Below are 23,329 nucleotides of genomic sequence, written 5' to 3'. Positions count from 1 at the left end.
TGAATTCTCTTCATGGGTGTCAGAATCACCACTTCAGTTTTCTTGTACAGAACAGGCTTGAATGTACGTTAAATTCAGACTTGCTGTTTGTTCATTTCAATATCAACTGCCGTATCAGTTTTGCCCGAGGACTTGAGCTCAAAGGAAGTTAGTGGTGATGTCAAATTAAGTGACTAGAGTTAGCTACTCTGAAAGCAGTGACTCAAGTGCTGAGAGTTCTGAAATACTCAGAGTTACCCAAATCCTGTTCTGTTCATTTCCTTTGCTTGTAGCATCAGTGATGACATCAGGTAACACCTGCTGTATTTTAAGTCTCATTGGTGCTGCCAGAATTGTGATTGTATCAAAACTGATTTGGCAACAATGTATGTGGTTTATTTCAAATGACAAAATATGTTGTCTTAGATCAGGATTTTTTTTTTTTTTAATTTTCTGCATGACCTTATGGGTCTAATGTTTCATTCACGTACATTATGATAAGGTAATATATAAGTATTAACAGCTTTATTTAAAATGTGCAGCTGATTTTGTACATGAACACTGCATCCTCAATATCTCACATCAGTATTTACATCCTTGGCTGTGTGTATAAAGAAGTCCTGAAAGGCTTTAGCTTTTTTGAGGGGAAGGAGCTCTGCTTATGTTTTCACATTAGAAATGAGGGCCCTAACTAATGTAGAAGATTCTGGTGCCTATACTGAAAAAGCCACCTGTTGCTGGCAATAGACAGCAGTAATGGCATTATTGAATCACTGGTGAATGGGTGCAAACTATTTATAAAGGCTTGTTTTGCCGTGCCTCTGCTACTGTAACTTTAACAGTAATTGTAACAATGTGAAAATCTAAACACAGAGAAATCAAGTGTACATTGTTGTTTTGTTTTGTTTTTAAATCCTGTCCTCGCTCTCCATCTTATCTTCCTTTCATAGACCTAGAGGTTTATTTTTCACTTTTACAGTTTCATAGAAAATATACTAAATAATGTGGCTTTTTTACATGTTTGATTTTACTTTTTTTCCTAATTTAAATTCATCAGGAATGTTTACATTGACGTTACCTGTGGGTAAGAGTCTAATAAAAGGCGCATCTGAAAAATTGGATGTTTTTGAACAATCAGGGGCTAATGTAATTGTGTGGTGTCCGAGCTGTTTTCAATTAGATTTATTCTCATTCCCAAGGTATCAGAAGCCTAGGATGCTTCAGGCATCATTTAATGTTGTCTGCTGCAGTGAGTTCTGTGGAGATGATTTCAAAACAGTAAATATACCCAAGAATTATTGGTACATAATTATTTTTAACATATAAAGAGCTCTTCTGTTTGACATAAATGATTCACTTTAGATTCAGTGAGGCTTAGCCAAATATACCATTGCATACCTTTGTCAGCCTCACAGCAATAAAAGGCACTCTGTAACCATGACACATGTTCTGCTTTGTCTTTTTCCTCAGGTTTGCCTCTCCAGACCCTTCTTACTGTCTCTGGCCCCTTCGCTCCCATCTTTGCATGTCTCTGCTCTTTTATGACCTTCTCTTTTCTTATTTTCTCAGTTCCCATATGCCATTATCAAATAAACATACACTTCATTGCCTTCCCTCCAACGTTAGCTTGCTTTCTGCTGCAACTTCTGTCACTTCTGTATCTTTATCATCCTGCTGCTTTAGAGACACTTTGCTTTCTCCATATTGGAGCCTTCCCAATTACAGATTGAGGTGCTTAAATCAGCCTATACATGTAGCATTAAATGTACCTGAAGCATTTGTGCTTCTCATCTAGATAATTCAGTAGGCCCCAGTGAGGTCTCAGTTCTTCAGCTTCCTAGAAAGCCTTCAAATCACACATCTGACCCAAGTGTGCATTTACTAGGAATGCTGGATTGAGACTACCTGAGAAACAAGAATGCTTTTCCTCATCTTTGATTTATTGCTGCAGAGTCTCATTTTGTCCTCCTGTAATGTTCTCTGTGATGAAGCAATAATTGCCACTGATGTAAAATGTTCTCATTGAAAACAGTTGACATAAAACACAGAATAACGGCTACAGAAACTGAACTGTCAGCTTTGTTGTTTTGTGATTCACAATATGTTGAATTTTTCTGCTCATTTTGCTTGATCCCTGTAGGGATAAATCATGTAAATTATTCTGTCCTATGCTCTCAGATACGAAGGAATCATTTCATATTAGAGCTACATTTTGTCATGGCTTTATGAATTTTCATTTAGTCATTGGGGGCTGGAAGAGAAATTTTAAAAGAAATGTGTGAAACAAGTGACATTACAGATGATTGTACGTGTATATTTTAGGGCCACATTCTTTCATCCTGTCTGAGGAAATGAGCTTTCTGTTGAGAGGGGAGATCACTTCTCAAAAGGGGGAGCACCAGCTCACCAATTCATTTGCTGCTATTGCTGTCTGTTTCCTGTAGTAACACAGTTAGCTTCAGGTTTCAGTTGGTCATGCCTCCACCCTCAATGGTCGGTGACACAGATCAAACCCAGCAAAGCCATACGCTACAGCTCAATGTGGTATGGATCCCACTTTTACTAACTCCCTGCCATCTGTCTGCTAAAACCCATGTTTTATTTTTTTTTCTTTGTTTCGTTTCTGCTGCCTTTCAAACTGTATGTTTCCCTTGTGTTCTTGTAGGGAGTCAGTTCTTAGTCTTTAAAAAGATTAGGAGAAACCAAAATCACAATTGTTGTCCATTGAAGAGAGTCACCAGTCATCATTATCTGTCTGTATTACAGTGGCACCTAGGAGCCCAAGTAGTAGACTACCACCTTGTAGTGCTAAGAGCTGAACACCAGATGGCCACTGCCCCAGAGAGCTTACAATTTAAACATAGGACAAAAAAAAAATGGATTTAAATAGTGTATGAGAGATGGCATGTACAGTGAGGAATAGGGCATGCATGACCTGGAAAGTAAAGACAAGTAGCTTATGTTAAATGTGATGGGAAAGGGTGAGCCAGTGGAGGGATTCAAACAGAGAGAGAGGCAAGTTGTACTTTTCTATATTTTTTTGCTATAAATTAGAGATAGAAGAATGTAAAACCTTTTTCTTTGATTCCTTACACTGTGCCTTTAAACAGTTGATTTCAGCTGAATATGTCAAATTAATAAAGTGCCTCCAAAAAAAGAAACCAATACAGGTCACACCTCTGAAATCCAGTACTCTATTGTTCAGCAACATGGCCCACAGATGTTGCCAGATGAGAAAGTAGTGGATGGTGCAAGTGTCCCCGCCGGCCCCATGGCAGCACGGGGGCTGGCGCCTCTGATGTCTCCTGTTATGACAGCAGAGGGGCCAGGTGGCTGCCATGGGGCTGGGAGCCAGAGCCCACTTTTGCTCTGTGGCAGCCGGGGGGCAGGGACTGGCTGGAACCCCATGGCAACCTGGGCTGGGGAGGGAGGCTGCAGGCTGGGGCTGTAGCAGCCTCTGATCACAGGGTTTTCTGCCTTCAGAAGCCCTACATTTCCTGTCATCCAGCAAATTCTCTTGTCCGAGACCAGTCAGGTCCTGAGCATGCCAGATAAGGGAGGTGCAGCCTGTACTAAAGGTGTGTATTTTCCGCTTTAGTTGGCATGAATTTTCAGTAGCTAGTGACATTTGAAACCTACAATTGTTGTCAAAGCCTGTTGGCTTGCATCTATGTTTGATGACATTATTTCAATGAAAGTAAACACTAAAAATATTTTTGTGATTGCACAACTTAGACATGATGAAGGTTCTGGCTAAGGAAAGTTCTTAAATTGAAAAGAAAACTTAGTCAAAGAAGAATGTGAATGGTTTTAATTACTTGATTTTCTTCATTCAGGTGTATGTTAAGAGTATTGGATTCTTTTGGGACTGAGCCTGAATTTAATCATGCTCATTATGCCCAGTCTAAAGGCCACAAGACACCATGGGGGAAATGGAATCTTAATCCACAGCAGTTTTATACAATGTTCCGTAAGTATCCCTGTTTTCATATATCATTGCTTTTTGAGTTAGAATTAAACAATGAATGTTCCCATTAGGAAGAATCTTTGCAGTTGCAAAAGCTAGGTCATAATTTAGGAAAAGTCAGAGGACAGCAGGTTTTTAATTCTATTTTTGAGTATTCAAAACTGCAATACACTATGCACAAAAGAACAGTATTAACTGGATATAAATATTGTGGGGAGGTTTTTCCAAAGTTATATCTGGCATTCACTTATTTTAGTTTCAGTTTCTCAACCTTTCAGCAGAGTGACTTTTTTTAAGTGTCTGCACAGTGATTGCCTTTTATAGACTAAACAACTTTTAAGTTTGATCATTTTAAGTCAGAGGTCTTCAGGCTGTGATACTGTATTTCTGCTTTTTCCCCATAAGTCTTTGCCTTTAACTGAGTAGAGCACGGTGCTTTCCCCATTGCTTTTCATTCAGGTATCATTAACTCAGACTTCATCATTCAACATAATTTTTGCATCTATACTTTTTCTTCCAAACATTTCCAAGGTTTGCTCCCTGTTTCTTTTCCTGCTCTGGGTATTAAACTGAGGTGGACTGATTCAGATTATTTAAACTCAACAATCTGCCAGACAGTTGAAAATTAGAACATGTATTTGAGAAGAGTGTAGCTGGATGTTATGCACATACTCTTATAAGAAAATAAAGGTATTCACTGTCTCTGAAATATTTAGATAGCTAGTACAATGCCTGATGTGTGGATCTAAAAAATTGGTATTGTCTAACCAAATTATTGGAGGGGGTGTGGTATGTTTAGGTTAGAAAAAATTGGGAGCCAGAATTTTTAGGTTTTATTCCTGTCTGTGAAGATTTGACTTGTGACTTTCGGCAAGCTAACCTACGCATCCTGTGCCATTTCAACACGCACATCTGCAAAACAAGGAAAGCATATTTATTGGAGAGAAGGTAAGAGGGAGTTGTTTTGTTTTGTTTTTTCCTTGACATGCCTATCCTATTTTATCTCCTTGCAGACATGACATAAATTGATTAATGAATCAAACCCAGTGTTGTCAAAAATATCCTGATAAATCTCAAACAGAGTCATGTTGGGTAATAACCTGTACAGGTCCATCAAGATTCCTCCGTTCATTAAATCTGTTTCATACTGTTATGTCTCATCTGAATTTGTTGTAAATGCATGGATTTATGATTGTTTGTTTGATAACGTACACATTCGATTTCTTTTTTTTTTTTTTTCTGTTGGGATATTCACATTGCATCTTTTCAGCGATGGCAAGATGTGCATCAATATTGCTCTACTTCAACAGTGACTGCTTGGAAACTGTGTCCGATTTTTCTGTTTTGATTAAACATGGTTCAGTGTTTAGGACTTCAGTCAAATGAAGGGACGGACACATCTGTCTCCTCAATAGAATGAGGGAACGTTAAAAGGGCTCCATTTTGCTTCAGTAAATGTCAAGTAGACAGATTCCTTCACAAATTTCTTAATCCATTGAGTTTTTTTCTCTCTCAGTTCATGAAGTGCACTTCTGAAAATCATAAACTGTTAACACTTAAAAGTGATTTTGTGTATCCCACTTCAAATCCCTTTAAAGTGGAGGCAGCTCCAAAAAGTGCTGGGCCTCAGAAAAATATGCCAATTTCATATCTCAGTTTGGGCACCCAAAATACCTCTTGAAAATGTGGTCATTTTATATTTAATTTCCAGACTTGGTTTAATGGATGGTCAGTAATGTGAGGCAACTTGGAAGCATGTTTTGTTCTCTTCAGTTTTCTATATGAAGTCAACTGAGGCAGGGGAGGTTACAGTAACTTTGTCACATAACCAAGAAAATTATGCAGTCCTCCACCTTCACCCCAAAATGGTAACATCTGTCAGCTGCTTAAACTTCAGTAGTCTTCAGCAGCAAGTAGACAAAAGTTACCTGTGCAGGTTGTTTAAGAGCAAGAGTGGTCTGGTGAGAGCGGGCATAGTGTTCAGACTGGCAGACAAGTCTGTCAAACTTTCGCCTTCGGAGTCTGGGCTTTTTTTTCAGCTGTTACGATAGGGTATGTGCTGACATTTTGTTCTTTAAGTAGAACTGCCGCCGAAGGGGCACCTGTGCTCTGGCAGCATTGAAGCAGTCAAAGGAACTGAGAACAAAAGGGGTGATATTTTCTTCACAGTCATGCCAAGAAATAATGAGTCACAAAAGGAAGAATTACGTGTTCGTGGCATGCTGAGAGAGGACTTGTTTGTGCCCAGTCTGTCCGAGAACTTGCTCAGAAACATTTTGAATGTGTTGCCGACATGCTGCCAACCTCCATGAGAGCAAAGCTTATCTGCTTTGCAAGTGCTGACAATGGAAATTAAACCAAACCCAATTTATTTAGAACACTTTGAAGTTTGTCCCTGAATTATGTTCCTGAATTAATGGGCAGATTGTGGCAGATTCTGAAAAAAAAAACTTACTTGCTTTTTCATTGCTGGCTAGAGGGCTACTTGTCAAGCCCTGGCTACATGCTGTTTACCATACAGCTGAATTTTACTGATCTGTAAAAATCTGAGACACATTTTGTTCGTTATCATGTGCTGTGCATACAGTCTTAAAGAAGTACAGTGCAAATTGTTGTACAAATAAAGGAGTTGAATTCACAATTGTTCAGTGCTAAGTGGCAAAAAAAATATGGTGATGATTTATAATTAGCAAATGTAACTGAACACACCAGTGTTAGACAGGCTTTGAGATATGGTGAATGGTGGAGCAAATGTGCCATTTGCTTCTGGTGACCTATTCTCTCATGGTTTACGTGTGACAGATAGAAAATGAATTTTAAAGCCCATGTTCGTTTGTGTGCGTTGTTTAATCCATAAGTGTATTCAAACCAGTAAAGGCTATAACTCAGCCAAACTCGTTCTGAAGCATGTGCAATTGCAGTACTGTAGACTTCTCAATGATTTGATGTGTAGCTAAATTTGATAGGAAGGAGCCAGCTTTCATAGCCTCTCACTCACCCAGAGGTAGCACAATGTTTTATTGGGTTGTGACCTTAAAATATTTATCAGTAAAGATTTTACAGTGTGATTGTAACTCAGCTTTACTTCTAGGGCTTTGGTTGTGAGGGCAAGAAAATTACCAGTGAAAATAAGCAAGAAGTAATCATGGAGGCAAAAATTGGTAGAATTTCTTAATGTAACCAACTTTAGATAAAACTATTTCATTCTGTAATGAGACAACTTTTTGCATAAAGTAAATGTAATGACTAAGGTGGGTCATGTTTGAATAGTAACCTTTTGGGAAAATGTTGTACGTTTCATTGCCAGTCCTCTGAGCAAGCAGGAAGCCTGAAGTTCTGTTTCCCTTTTTGTGTGGTTTTTGTACAAGTGCAGTCTTCTCTCTGTCTCTCTGCCTGTGGTGACTCGATAATAAGTAGGAAGTTTTCATGTTACCCTCCTGTTTGTGAGTCCGTTGAAGGATGATCAGCCCAGTTCTGGAGCTGCAGGTCTTATCACAGAAGGGACAGGTATTGGTAGCTGTTGGAGGGATGCGGAGCAGTTTTTGATGCGCTTTTTCTTCTTCTCTGCCTCTCCTCATCTGCACTGCAGTGGGACCTCTCAAATTGCTCCACCCCCTCATGGATTACCATTCTCCATTGGGGACGGTCTTGGGCAGAGTTCTCCCAAGTGTCACACCGATGCTGCACTACTTCATGCGTGCCTTCAGCATGTCCTTATATTGCTGATGCTGGTCCCCAATGCTCCTCTGTCCTTCCTTCAACTCAGAAAACAGAATCTGATTTGGGAGGCGGTGATCAGTTGTCTGAACCACATGAGCAGTCCAACAGAGTTGTTGAAGAATGATAATGGCTTCAATGCTGGTCGTGTTTGTCTCTCCCAGGATGCTAGTGTTCATGTGCCTATCCTCCCAAGAGACATTTAGGAGTCTCCTGAGGCACCATTGATGTTATTGTTCCAGTGCCTTCAAATTATACTTGTATGTTGTCCAGGTTTCACATGCAAGCACTGTATGGTATACAAGGAGTTTTGTCTTGGGGTAGATTTCCCGGTTCTCAAAGACCATTTGTCTTAAGAGGGTAAAAGCAGAGCTTTCACATCTCAGACAATGATAGATTTCAGCATCAATGGCAACTTAAATGAAAATAAGATTTCCAAGGTATAGGAAGTGCTCCACATTTTCCAGCAATTCTCCACTGACTTCAATAAAAGGTGCATGAGATTGTCCTGTTGGTGAGGGTTGGTGCAGCACCTTGGTCTTTTTGATCTTCAGTGTGAGGCTGAGATTCTTGTGTGCTTTGGCAAAGGCACTTAAGATGGTCTGAAGGTCTATGGGAGAAGGAGCAGTAACCATGTTGTCATCCGCATACTGGAGCTCTGTGATCAAGGTCTTGCTTTTCACCTTCAGTCACCTGAGACTGAAAAGTTTCCTGTTCATTCTATAAACAATCTTCACTCCATCTGGAAGCTTGCCATCAATGAGGTAAAGGGTGATGGTGATGAACGTGCAGAACAGAGATGGGGGCAATGGCGCAACTTTGTTTGACTCCCATTTTGACCTCAGAGGGGTCACTTTGGGATCCATTGTTGCTCAATATTGTGACAGTCCTGTTGTCGTAAAGCAGCCTCAAGATGCTAAATAATACTTTGGGACGGCAAATCTTTGAGAGGATGGTCCACAGGGCGCTACAATTTAGTTGATGAAATTCATGATAAAGCTGGGTTTTGTTCACAGTATTTCTCTTGCAGTTGCCAGACAGGGAAAATCATGTCCTCCATTCCTTGAAATGGTTGGAAGTCACACTGGAATTCCTGGGAGAATTTTTTCTGAGAGTGGCAGAAGTTGGTTTGCAAGATGTGAATTTCATCAGTTGATTGGATACACAGTATTCAAACAATTCTTTTAAATTTGTATTTCCTTCCCATCACTTTACATCTATTGCCTAAGGAAAAGGTTCCCTTGACCAGTATTATTCTGTATGCATTGTGCATTGCTAAATATAGTTGTCAGTTTTTCTGGTCTAAATGTCTCAACTAAAATTCCTCTGTCTGGCTGTGGCTGAAATATTTTGAGAGCAAGGTAATTATAATTGGATTACACATAGCTTATTCAAGACACAGTAATCCTAAACAGAGAATATTATAACTGGGAAGATTTCATTGTCTGTTTAATGTGCATTAAATTGTTTTCCTAGATGTTTTCCTTGTAGTCTTGTGCCTGTACGTGCATCAATATTTCCCACATTCATATGTTGAGACCAGATATCTCAGATCTTGACAATAAATGTGTATGCCTACTTTGGCAACTTTAGTGGCATGCACAGACTACTATACCTACAACTAACATTATTTTCTTATTCCAAAAGTAATTTAAGTATTATGTAAATATTTTATGCAAACTATTTTCTTCTAGATTTCTTATCTGAAATTCTTGCATTTTTCTTGTGAAAATACTGAGCATTTTACTGAGATTGAGAGATTCCCTAGTGACATGAGGAGGTACTCTGTGTGTTTATAAACTTTTCCATGGTGTCCATCAGTTTCCTAATTTTCAAGAATAAGCTAATGAAACTCCATTAATCATATTTGATTTCTGTAGTACTTTGAGAGTTTTAGCTGTGGTAGATGTGCATGTGAGGGAAGAAAGCATGAGATTGTTACTTACAAAATACATATTAACAAGTGTTACGTATGTATTGAAAAATTTAAATTAAAAACAAAATGCAGCTCATCATTTATAAAGTAAATACACTCCAGATACAGAACACCCACCATGCACCCCCTGATTCTGCATCCATTTAAACAAAATTCTCAGTGTCCTAGGTGAGTGCTCGAAAGTTAGCAGGCTTTAGGTATGTTGGACCAATGTAGAAAATGAATGTTACATTGAAGAGATTTCCACTAAAAATATTACATGTAGCTTGAGCAAGTACCTCTCATGTATTTTTCTCTCTCTATTGTACATCTGAAAATATTCTGAGAGCAGCACTGGAATTCTATTTTAACTGTTTATAGGTTGAGGCTAAAGAGTATGTTTCAACTGTATAACAGTACTAGATATTAGCTTAAAAGACATTTAAATTCTTGAATGAGTTATCTATGAGAAATTAAAAAGGCCAAGACTGATAACATATATACAGAGCCTACTGATGCTGTTCCATATGATCTGGAACAGTTACAGATTCATTTTGGATCTGTGTAGCAATCAGCAAGTAGGTAGATTTTTCTTCATGTAGTGCTCTTGTGGCTATTAAGTTTCAGGTGCACATATACCTGTTGCAGCTTAGATGAGAGGTTTTCATTACCAGTGTCTGTTTGGCCCACACATACATGCTAAGCATCCTTCTCTCCAACATTAAGCCAGTAGAGGGCTTACTCAGTTCAATGCTGCCTCACATTCAGCGAAGCCATCCCAGTCAGTGGTGGATATGCCAAGTGCATTTGATGTTTAGGAGAGTCACAGATGCGTAACATCTGTTTAGACGTCAAATTCAGAATGAGAAAAAGAAAAAAAAAAAAAAAGAAAAGAAAAATCGTGCTGCAACGGTTAATGACATGCTTGGTTTGCTTTGCTCTTCCAGGTGTGTGAGTTCATGCTAATAGGTCTCAGTCTACACTTGTGGGCACTCCTGACAACTGTTCCTGTATCTGAGATCTTCATGGTTCTTTGTACATAGCTTCTCCAGACAGTGTCCTAATCGATGCCACTGGGTCACACATGGTGGTCAGCAATGCCCCTTTTTCCTCCATTGTGAACTAGATTTTGATGAGCCTCCTCCTTTTGGGAGTACTGCTTGGAAATGCCCTTAAGTGAAGCACCCATATACATCCTGCGCAGTAACTGTGGTTATTTCAGGTGTAAAATCCTGTGGGTGGGTGTTCCATTACTTGTCCTCCCCTTCCCTGTGCTTTATAGTGTAAGAGACTTTGCAAAGGCAAGAAACTGAGGGTGGTTCGGCAGTGCAGCTCTGCATAGCCTCAGTGTCAGCCAAAAGGATGACTCGGGTGTCTCTGTGGGCTGAATGGATGCTAGTTACTAAGGAAAATTTCCAGTCAAAAGTATGTGGGGCACACAGTCCTCGGAAGTGGAACACCTCTTGGGGAACTTGTATAGAAAAAACACAGTTAATGTGTAGGAGATGAGTAACCTCTTTGTAATATGTTAGCCCCTTTCTAGCTGAACACTTTATTGGCTAAAGGAAAATTACTTTTACACTTCTCTTTTTACACCAAAATAATGGTAGCCACAGTTATTGGATATTGCTGGTAAGAAAAGGCTTCTAAAGATGGCAAGGTAACATCGAAAAAATGTTATGAAACGTGTCCTTTTTAGGATATAATGCACCAATAAATAATTTTAATTTATAAGAACAATAGGTGAAATCCTAATTCCATTGAAATTAATGAAAAATCCAGACTGACTTGAGTGGAGCTCAGATTTTGATCCCGTCACTTACAATTTCTAAATATTACATGAACCAAACAGTAACATTCATGTTGACCTCTTATATCTCTCCTTTGTATACTTTTATGATTTTACATGAAAATAATTGACACCATATTCAAGTGATATGTTCCATGTTTGGTATTGGCCATTCTTCTATTCTGAGAAGTGAACCAGTTTGAAAATTTGAATAACATTTAAGTACAGTTAACAAGTAATTATGTAGTAATAATTAAGTCAGCATAGGCTTTCATGTTAGTTGTTCCTCAGTGTCTTAGGGCTCACTTGATAAGTGTAAATATAGTTTGTTTGTTGGTTTGTTTTTTCTAATTGCAAGCTCTGCAAGTTGTAAAGGGATCTGAAAGTCAAACTGGCATACTTCCGGTTCACACATCTTTCCTCTGAAATATAAAGCTAAACATTGTAAACAGAACTGTTAATTAAGTCTCAGCTTCAGAATTTTTATTAATTGTGATGAATGAGTAAGAAAAGAACTACTTACCCTTGTTGCTGTATTGGTATTTTTTGCACTTACAGTAGAAAGAATTAATCTTGTCAATAAAGTAAGCGAATGTATCTCTGAATTTACATTTAAGGAACAGATTTGTTAAGTGAGGAGATGACGTGTCCATGGAAATAACTCTTTCTGTGACCATGAGTTAAAACCCAAATGCTTTATTATTTCATATAATAAAATGTCTCTTTCTTGCAGCTCACACTCCAGACAACAGTTTCCTTGGGTTTGTGGTGGAGCAGCATCTGAATTCGAGTGACATTAAACACATTAATGACATTAAAAGGCAGAATCAGTCACTTGTGTATGGCAAAGTAGATAACTTCTGGAAGGTGAGTTGCTTTTTTTTTCTTTTTATATCTTTGTCAAATTAATTTTGATCGGGGAGAAACACAAAAATCTTAAGACCTACAATAAGCTGCTTCAAGAATTTATAATAATTCTTTTGTCTGAAAATAAGCAGAAACTTCAAAGGATATATTTAGTATTTGCACAGCTTTGAAATAAAACGGGCATCTGCCTAGCAACAGAGAGGAAAGTGAGTTTGAAAATGTCCGCATAATATCTCTCCACTTTATTTTGGTTGAAAAAATGCTACAACTCTCAGTGAAGTGTGTGCTCATACATGCTGATGACGCATAGGGACGTACAGTAGAATTTTGAATGTTGCATTGTAGTGACTTTTTCTCTTGCATGCTTCAGAAGGTTTTCCTCATATTTGATAACAGGAGACACATGCACTCTAAAATATGTAGATTAGAAGTTACGATCTTAAGGCCTTGTAGGTAAAAGTCAGCAAGAGATGAATGACCTTGGACAGACCCTGTTCAGGAAGGGACAGAAGACACTGCTCTCTCTCTGGTTTAGTGTGGATTGTGTCTCACAAGATAAGCCTATTTGCTTGTGTAGCCAGATGTTGAAATTTTCAAGGTCGACAAGAGAGGAAGGCCACAAGGAATAAGCGGTGGGTGTCCTGCTTATGAATAAAGATGAAAGGACAGTTTTGATGTATTTTGAGATTGCAGAGTCACAGTGATTCTTCCTGCTGAAGAGGCAAAATGACAGCATGACTCATGTCATGAAGAGAATATCATAGCCAAGCCTAGCTATAGTATTCAATAAGGATTTGTGTCGAGCCTTTGTTTCATATGTCTTAACAATGCCTAACTAGTTACATTTAGGCTCTAGGAAAGTGTGTTATGATTTTGTTTTACATATAGCCATCGGTTTCCATGTTTTCTACTTACTACTTCTCAAATCTGCTCTGTGTTAGGTGAACTTCTTAATTTTCACTATAGACATATCTAAGTGCTGTGTATTGAGCAGGGTGATGATCCCGAGGTACAAGCTGGCGGGTTTTGTTTCTTAGTGAGCAGCAGATCTGTGACTTCTGTGAGCATCTAGTGCAGGGGTCAGCAACCTTTCTGAAATGGAGTGCTGAAATTTGACCTGTTAACCTCTATGTACAGCCTGAGTGCTAGTGATACTTTTCAAAGTCATTAACAGTCCTACATGCAACAGTGTCATTAATAAGTAAATAAAGCCCATCAATGACACACCTCTCAGTTTGCTCTATAATGGCGGTGACCATCTATCCTGTTCTTCCCAGGACAGTCCCTTATTTAAGCTGTCTCACAGGTGTCCCAACTTTTTTCTTTTTAAGAAAATGAACAAATTGTCCCCTGTCTTGTGGGGCCGCTGTTCCTGGGCACCCGGTATCTCAAGGCAGCATCCCTACTGCCAGGAAGCTCATCTGCTGGGTGGCTGCCCCATTCCCTGGCACCCTATGGAGGTAGCCCCCACTGCAGGTGAGCTCTGCCATGGGTCAGCCCCTTCATTCCCTGGCACCCCTCTGTTGGGAGATTGTGCAGTCCCCATCCTCCAGTCCCCCTCATCAAGAGTCTGCAGAGCCCCCATTCCTCGTGCCTCACTGTGGGGCAGCTGACCCCATCTCTGAGGAGCCCTGACATGGAACACCAGCCTCTCATCCCCGGAGGCCGTATTTGCCATAGAGCAATGTGGTCACCCCATGGGGACTTACAAATTACAAGCTCTGAAAATCCTGTTTACAGAGTGGGGTATTAGAATGTAGGTCTGTTGTATATGACTGGTGGCAGGTTGGAAGTTTTGGCAATGGGCTTAACATAGTGTGTATGGATATTAGAAGGTATACTATACTGAATTGAATACAGCAAGGTGTTGAAAGGTGTCAGGTATGGAATAATATATTGTTTCACTTTGAAAGCTAGAGGCATAATTTATCTGTTGGAAATCCACCAACTCCACTGAAATTAAACTTAGAGAGGTGGGGGAACGGTTTAAATCTCTTTTTATACTGGTGCAAAATATGAAATGGCTTACATTGTTCCAGAACCCAACCCCAGGGCTCCTCTGCACTCCAAGCCTCCTGTCCTGACTCCTGCCCTTCTGCACACACACCCAGCCCTAATTTCCAGCAGCTCCCCCACATACATCAGCCCCCTGCTCTGTCTCCTGCACCCCTCTCTCTCTCTCATACTCACTCTACCAGCCCACATTCTGGAGTACAGCAAGATGAGAACAAGACAGGCACTTCTGTAGATCAATAACCACTTAATTGTAAGTATATATTTTAAATTGTTACCTATTTTTGTTATAATAATGCAGTATATATTTTAAATGGGCGCTCAGTCAACTTAATGTTATTTTAAATGTGATTACTGCATATTTATGATGGGTTGCCACAGAGCTCACTTAACTCCAAGCATGTTGAATAGTTAACAGAGAGTAAGCCGTGCTAGTCTATACACTATCAAAACAAAAAGCAGTCAAGTAGCACTTTAAAGACTAGCAAAAATAGTTTATTAGGTGAGCTTTCGTGGGACAGACCCACTTCTTCAGACCATAGCCAGACCAGACTGTTCTGATCTGGCTATGGTCTGAAGAAGTGGGTCTGTCCCACGAAAGCTCACCTAATAAACTATTTTGCTAGTCTTTAAAGTGCTGCTTGACTGCATTTTGTGTTAACTCCAAGCAGTTTTACCAGGTGTTCCATATTTCACATAGTGAAATATGGTCACCTTATCTATAATTTTTATGAATAATGCTGTAAAAATACACAATTATAATTAGGACTTCAGAACAATGAAGTCAAATTAATTCAGTTTTGTTAATAGAAATGTGAATTTATTTTGAAATTAAATGGTGAAGAAAGGAATCTTTCACTGTGCTCTCTAGGCTGTCTTTGACCAGGAGTGCCTTTATACAAAAACCACAGATATTTTATTTCTTTGTTAACCACCTATTTTTAAATTAAAATATCAATAACAAAAAAATTCAATTTGCCTTTGAACACAAGTGTCCCGTTGCCCATGCTCTGGTGGGGAGTTCCGGTGGGGCCTGTGGTGGGGGCTTTAGCCCTCTTCTGAGCTGCATGGGGGTAGGAGGGACGGGGCTGAACTCCTGTCATGTGCCTTTTAAAATAAGCTTGTATGCCAACAGTGGCATGCGTGCAGTGGTCTAGTGGAACAGGGGCTGGATACTCCATGGAGACGTTCTGAATGGTTCAGGGTTGAAGTGTGCCTGTCATTTAACCAACGATCAGAGAGAAACCTTGCAGGAACCTGGAAGGCAGTGCGTGTGTTGTCAGAGGTTGGGGGTGCTGGGGATCTGACCCACCGCAAGCACCAGCAAGGCATCCTCATGCTAACGATTGGTGGCAAGGTACACATTTTGGAGTAAATTGGAGGAGTTTGCATGGTCTGTTTGAAAAGGATGCTGTGTTTCTCAAGCATCCCAAGGTCTCGGAAATTCTTCAGAAGTAACGGATTATCCATTACTGCTTCCTTGGTGCATGTTCTTGATGCTATTAGAAGGAAAGTCTGTTACTTTGTCTGCTGCTTTGGACCTCTGAGTGGCAAATTATCAAACTGTTCTGTCTAGCTAAAACTACTTAGTGTGGGATTCTCGCTCTACTATGAGGATTCAAACTTTTGATCTAGTTTTTTTTTCAGCTTCTTGGTAGGTAACAGGGACAGTTGTTACACAAGTATCTGGATTTGTAGAAAGGGAGGACATCAGAATAAATTGTAATGATTCCCTGGATAACTAATAGTAGGGTAGTAGTATATATAGAAGGAAGGGAATGAGCTAGTAAACAAGGAGTGCTACTCTGGTATCAGTTCACTGACACTTCTCTAAATTGGGTGTGTCCAGCAGTAAGAGACATGGGCCGTGTCTACACGTGCACGCTACTTCGAAGTAGCGGCACCAACTTCGAAATAGCGCCCATCACGGCTACACGTGTTGGGCGCTATTTCGAAGTTGAAATCGACGTTAGGTGGCGAGACGTCGAAGTCGCTAACCCCATGAGGGGATGGGAATAGCGCCCTACTTCGATGTTGAACGTTGAAGTAGAGCACGTGTAGACGATCTGCATCCCGCACCATCGAAATCGCGGGGTCCGCCATGGCGGCCATCAGCTGAGGGGTTGAGAGACGCTCTCTCTCCAGCCCCTGCGGGGCTCTATGGTCATCGGGTGCAGCAGCCCTTAGCCCAGGACTTCTGGCTGCTGCTGCCGCAGCTGGGGATCCATGCTGCATGCACAGGGTCTGCAACCAGTTGTCGGCTCTGTGGATCTTGTGTTGTTTAGTGCAACTGTGTCTGGGAGGGGCCCTTTAAGGGAGTGGCTTGCTGTTGAGTCTGCCCTGTGACCCTGTCTACAGCTGTTCCTGGCACCCTTATTTCGATGTGTGCTACTTTGGCGTGTAGACATTCCCTCGCAGCGCCTATTTCGATGTGGTGCTGCCCAACGTCGAAGTTGAACGTCGACGTTGCCAGCCCTGGAGGACGTGTAGACGTTATTCATCGAAATAGACTATTTCGATGTAGCGTGCACGTGTAGACGTAGCCATGGAGAAACAATTTCATCTAACTTAATGAAGCCTGCTATTGTCTGGATTCTGCTTTTACGCATTCACTATCCCTACTGGGACTTCTATGACAGCTCAAGAGTTCTGAAATCAAGGAGTCCATGGCTTCAGATTTTGATATAATACAGTCCTGCACCAAAAGCTTTGTTCCTTTTAGAGCAAATATGAAATGTGGTTACCATAAAATACTGTTCCATTTATATTGATACCGTACACCAGAGTCTCTAAAGAATACAGTACTAAGATAGCTGTTAGAAGTAAGTCCTTGGGAGTGTTATAACTGGCATTGAATAGGAGAAGTATTGGAGTTACAGTTGATGACAAGTGAAACAAGGAGCTGAAATTTTGCTACATTTAAATAAGAAATCCTTTTGTTTTGAGGTGGATGTTTGACTCCTCCTCCTTCACAAGAAATTTCCACTGATGATCTCTGGTGAGAGAAGTTTTGAAGAAGCAAGAATTAATTCTATTGGCCTAGGAATCTATGAAGTCCAAACATAGTAAATTATTCAATGGTGTTTCTGATCATGGTTCCCATGAGAATAGCTCTGCTATGTTAAACCCTCTTAAGAGAGCTACACTGCAGAAGAAAAGATACTTATACAGGCTGATAAACATCTTGTCCACTTGCCAACTATCCACTTTAGTTGTCTATTACAGGATTTAACTGGTTGTCAGACCTTGCTGTATGAGGAAAAAGCAGAGTGTCGGTTCTGATGCATTGAGAACCACATGAATAATAGTCAGCAATCCATTTCTGGTTGTAATCCCTCAAAATTTGTTCATCCAGATTCAGTCCTTCTGAACCTTGAAATCCCCACTTATGAAAGTAATTCTTGTTGACTGCAATGGTACATACCTTAGTGATTTTTCTGCTTGTTTTTTTTTTCTTTTTTGCATAATGGAGATTTTAATCTGTTCCTTTTTCTCCAGAACACATTTCAGCAAAACAGAAATTCATTAATTTTCAGTCTGTTTTGGCTTAGGCTTTTGTGGTTATAGGTCCTGATCTGATTATCAGTACCAGCAGTCTCTCAAGACTAGTTGGACCTAGTAATCATCTGTACTTCCTGACCCTGATTAGTTGTTGGAGTCACCAGAATAGCCTGACAAGTATAGTCAGATCTAATAAACAAGACTGCTGCTGCTTGGCAAAAGAGCACTCTTATTAAATGTCTATTCCCTGTTTAACAACAGATGGTGGGGAAAAAAGCATCCTTTACCCTTTTCTTTATTTTAAAGAGATTGATCTCTGAGACTTTCACTATGAAGCATTTCCAGTCCTTTAATCATTCCTTTGGCTCTTCTCTGAACCCTCCCCAATTTTGCAGTATCCATCTTTCATTGTGAACATCAGAACTGGACATAGTGTTCCAATAGTGCCTGAACTACTTTCAGCTATAGAGGTGCTACAGACTTGCTCCTCTTACTTGATATTCCCTTGCTTATGTATCCGAGGATTGCATTAGGTCTCTTAGTCACAGCGTTGCATTGAGAACGTTGTCCACCAATTCCCCCAAAGTCTTTTTCAGAGTAATTACTTTACAAGGTGGCATTCTCCAAGCCTGGCGTACATTCTTGGATGTCCTAGTTTTATGACCATATGTTTAGCTATATGAAAATGAATTGTTTGCTCGTTGACGTGTATTTGTTGTCAGGAATGCAGACTGCCTTGTGCATACACAAACGTAAAATACCCCCTACAAGCAAGTTTGACAGCTGCCCCAGAGGGGTATTAGTTAAATCATGTTTATAAAACACTTATATCAGTAAAATGTTATCTTTCACTGTTTGGTACTTCTGTTTGGTTCTGTAGTGCCATGAGCATAGCTACTGGAGTGGAAGCTGGATTCTATTGCTGTTTGTGTACTATGAACCTAACTAGAAGATTTACCCAGAATTGCTTGTGTCTTTCAGGGCAGGGGCTTGCAGTGTGGGAGGCCTCAGTGCAGTGATTATACTTACGTTTTGAAGCCAGAAGATATAAAGAAAAAATTTCTTTTCAACCTGCTACAAATGTAAACGTCCTCCTTGTTTATCATTCACTTTCCTTTCAAATTTGCAACGTAGCTTTGACTAAGGCTTCATCTGTACTACTGTCGTATGTCAACCTAAGCTATGCACCTCCAACTAGATAAATAACGTGGCTGGAGTCAACATACCTTAGGTTGAGTTATGAAGCCTATGCTGCAGGAGGTTGAGGGTAGAGACTCTCCCACTGACTTCCCTTACTCTTCTCATTTGGGATAGAGGAGAGAGGGGTCATCTGCAGAGCCATCCTCAGTTGATTTGGAGGGTCTTAATTAATGTGCTAAATCAATTGCTGTGTAAATGCATCTCAGTGTCAATCCAGGCTGTAGTGTAAAAGGCTAATTTATCAATTGAATGTTATGCCAGCTACTATCGGAAAGCAGTGAAAATCCTGGCTTCCTGTTGCTACTCTGGCTTGTCTCAATGGAGGCAATCATTTTAGTTCAGTCATGATTCTCCAGATAGGCCTACGTGCTTTCACTGAATATATATGGAGAGAGAGACTAGTAAAACAAGTAAACAGAACACATGCATATAGCTGTGCATTTGTAAATCATCTTGCAGATGTGAAGTTTTGAATGAAGGTGTTTTTATAAAAGTTTATTTTAACATGGTTCACCTATCAAATGTTCAGTTCATTTTTCCTTTTTCATTCCACAGGACAGTGCATGAATACAGTAAATTAATACAGTCTTATGATATTAAGGCTATCAGTTAACTGGATATGAGTTTCACAAGTCCCACGCTCAGTTGTGCTCTCTTTCTTTTCAACAGCTTTATAGTTCTCCTCCTCTACCACCTCTTTTCCTGTTGGCTCCCTTTAGCTCCTCTTTGTCTTCAATTCTCTTCCTAATTCTTATTACCAGGACTTGATTTTTTTTTTTTTAAAACCAGTCTACCCTTGAGCCAACTTTCTCTAGGTCGAGATCCTACTGGAATTCAAGCCATCTCTTTTCCCTCTTCCCGTTTCTCTTTTCCTGACTCTGGAGACTACTCTTTAAATTTTGCCTCAACCTTTCAATATACCCCCATTGCTTCTTGCCTCCTGTTATCCATTTGTTCCATCTAAAACAAAAAAGCAGTCATGTAGCGCTTTAAAGACTAACAAAATGATGTATTAGGTGATGAACTTTCATGGGACAGACCCACTTCAGATCATAGCCTTACCAGAACAGACTCAATAAGGTTATGATCTGAAGAAGTGGGTCTGTCCCACGAAAACTCATCCTCTAATAAATTACTTTGTTAGCCTTTAAGGTGCTACGTGACTCTTCTTTTGTTTTGGTAGAATACAGACTAACAGCTGTCTCTCTGTCGCTTTTGTCCCATCTGTTTGCGTTGCTCGCTTTTATATATAGCCCTTTCTGCTCCAGTTGATTTCCCTTTATTTTCCTACATTTCCTAAGTCCTGCTGTTGAATGCTCTTCAGTTAATGTCGTATCTTCCTTTTTCCCCCTTATGTCTCAACTCCAAGAGTGTGCTCTAATTGCCTTGATTTCCTGTCTTCCAAATCTCTCCTTGATTCCCATTTAATCTGGTTTACACTCATTGGCTACGTCTACACGTGCCCCAAACTTCGAAATGGCCACGCAAATGGCCATTTCGAAGTTTACTAATGAAGCGCTGAAGTGCATATTCAGCGCTTTGTTAGCATGCGGGCGGCAGCGGCACTTCGAAATTGACACGGCTACCGCCATGTGTCTCATCCCAACAGGGCTCCTTTTCGAAAGGACCCCGCCTACTTCGAAGTCCCCTTATTCCCATCAGCTCATTTGCGTGGCCATTTCGAAGTTTGGGGCACGTGTAGACACGGCCATTGTCTCCTGCCTTCTTGAACAGTCCTCACCGAAGGTCACTGCTGACCTTCTCTTAGCTAAATTAGAAAGACTTTTCCATTCTCATCCTCTGACAGGGGAGATCTAGTGCCTCCTGTTTTTCTCTCTGAACTAGATTTCCCCGACTTTATATACTATTGATTCTCTTACTTTGCCAATCACTCTCTCAGCATCTCTCTTTACATTGCTTATCATTTCCTTCTCTCTCTCTTGATGTCATTAGGGGCTGTGTCATCTGCCCTTAACTCCTGTAGCTTGATATTTGCCATGTCATATGATTTCCTCATATGTCTTCAGCTGGCACTAGTATACCACTGATTCCCAGGTCTGTTTCTTTACCATCTTATTTAAAAGTGAATTTAAATCTGATATAATTAATTTACAGGATCTTAAATATTTTTTTAAATCTGAAGGTGCACCTAGATTCCCTATTAACTCATGGAAATAGATTAACACATGAATAGCAAATTCAGTCCACATGACAGAGGTCTAAAATAGACTACGGGAGCTGGTTACCCTGTCACCCCATCCATCATGTTATTCCCCTGTGTTTAAAAACTTTCTTTTTGCTGAACCTGGGTGTTAAGTGATGCTTTTTAAGGTATGTGCTTTTACAGAGTTACTATTTCTCCACATTACATAGTAATAGATTCTGGGACACCTTTAAAAATATTCTACTCAACTCCAATAATAATCCCAAACCCTGCCATAACTTAGGAAAATTTTACGACTCCTATTTTGTAGTAAATTAACTTACTGTTGTTTTACTAAAGTGTTTGAGTAGTACCGTAGTATTTTTTTTTCTTTGTGACAGGGTTTGAAATCAGACAATAGTTAACCTGTTAACTTGCTTAGAAACATTTTTAAAAGAAGATTTTTCATGATAAAAATCAACGAGGAACAGTTGAGGAAAGCAGCGTTTGTGTCAGCAAATCAATAACGCAGAGTTTGAAGGGTGAGCAAGCTGTAAGACAATCTTGGTGCATGGTGACTCTATTTAAATAAGTTTTTGTTTTGTTTTGTTTTTTTAAATGCACCGGACCAGTCTCCGGAGATGGAAATCTCTGTTTCCTAGACTAGAAAGCTACGTCTACATGGAGCCGTGCTACTGGCAGCATGATGTAAAGGAGGGGGCTCGAAAATGCAAATTACCACTGATTTGCATATTCACATGGCTAATCATATAAGATCACCCTGCAGGCAGAAAACAAGCTTTGTAGATGTGGTTCTGCTGACAAAAAACCCCTTTTGCAGCAGCCCCTTATGCCTGGAAAAATTCAGGCATAAGGAGCTGCCTACAAAGAGGTGTTTTTTGCTGGCAGGACCACGTCTACACAGCTTGTTTTCTGCCAGCAACAGCCTGTGCCAGCAGGGCGAGCTTGTGCGTCCGTGCAAATTAGCCACATGAATATGCAAATAAGCATCCATTTGCATTTTTGAGAACCCTCCTTTGCATCACGCTGCCGGCAGCACAGCTCCATGTAGACGTAGCAAAAATGCACAAGCATTGGTTTGTTTCCCTGGGTTACCTTTCTAATGTCCCTTAATCCTTTTAGCTCAGACTCTTGCCCACTCAGTCATTGGAACCTCAGCTGAGACTGCAGACAGTGGTGGCCGTTGATGTAGTTTTTGTGATGGGAACATCTGCTTACTTGGAACTGTCTGGGGTTACGAGCTCATTTTACACAGACGGTTGAATATCCTCCTGCTCATCATCATGGCAAAGACTTCCATAACATCCAGCTCAGGTTTGATTTGAACTGACAGTCTAAAGATGAAACACTCTTCAGCGCACTATCCAGCCCCGCACCACCCCAGACACCGTCTGCACATGGCGTTTATTAAGTTTGCCAGGTAAATACCGTTATAGGGCAAAGCACAGTACAGCAGAACAAACCCCATTTATTCTGATCTGAATGGGACTGGAGTCACGTGGCATCGTCCAGTATCCCCTGAAATCAGAGAACTGGAAAGAACAGTCCTGCAGTGCCATCTAGTGGCCGCAGGAGAGAGCGCCTTTCTGGGCTTGCCTGTGCTGCCTGTCCAGTTAAAATGAAGAGCCAGATAACGAAGGGTTGTCTAAACAAGGCTCTGGTATTCATCTCTCCTCACAAAACATTGTGGAGAAACTAGGGTTTTCATTATAGTCACCCTGCTCCATCGGTTGTGCTCTTGTTTTGGAGTCCTAACTTCTCTTCTGTTTTGAAAATTACAGTAGTTCTTTCTTAAAATAACAGATCCTCTGGTTAGAACAACTTTAGTGCGTGGCATGATCTAGTTTGAGAATAATAATTAGCATAAGCAGCTACCTGCCCTCTAGCTACCTTGCATCTGGCATACGACAAATAAACATCCAGGTGTTACGACTCCTGAAAGATGAAAGGGGCACATTCAGGGCATTTGCCAAGATCTGTGCCAGCAATTCTTGTTTCATTATATTGCACTGATAATGGTTTATTTTTTTAAAAAAGAAAAAAAACTTTATATGTTTCCCTTACTAAAAATGGGACCTAAACTCTTCTTACGTGTTGTAATCTGAACTGTAAGGACCACCAGCTGAACAAGACCTCTGATTAACTGTTCTCTAGCACAGTTGGCCAGTATTGTGCACATCTGTCTAGTGGTTCAGTGGTGAAAGAAACTAATATTGT

General features: G+C 40.2%; 1 protein-coding gene across 1 annotated transcript in view; it reads left to right on the top strand.

Moving 5' to 3' along the window:
• MGAT5 (alpha-1,6-mannosylglycoprotein 6-beta-N-acetylglucosaminyltransferase) overlaps positions 1-23,329 on the top strand; it is a 231,160-nt gene that overhangs the window by 154,059 nt on the left and 53,772 nt on the right. Inside the window, exons 10-11 of the mRNA XM_075001551.1 lie at positions 3,816-3,949; positions 12,101-12,234. Of these exons, the coding sequence (XP_074857652.1) occupies positions 3,816-3,949; positions 12,101-12,234 (268 nt within the window). The remainder of the gene's footprint in view (positions 1-3,815; positions 3,950-12,100; positions 12,235-23,329) is intronic.

Source organism: Carettochelys insculpta, chromosome 8, assembly GCF_033958435.1.
Source record: "Carettochelys insculpta isolate YL-2023 chromosome 8, ASM3395843v1, whole genome shotgun sequence".
Classification (NCBI taxonomy): domain Eukaryota; kingdom Metazoa; phylum Chordata; order Testudines; family Carettochelyidae; genus Carettochelys; species Carettochelys insculpta.
The sequence above is the reverse complement of the archived record's forward strand: the minus strand, read 5'-3'. Positions and strand labels throughout refer to the sequence as shown.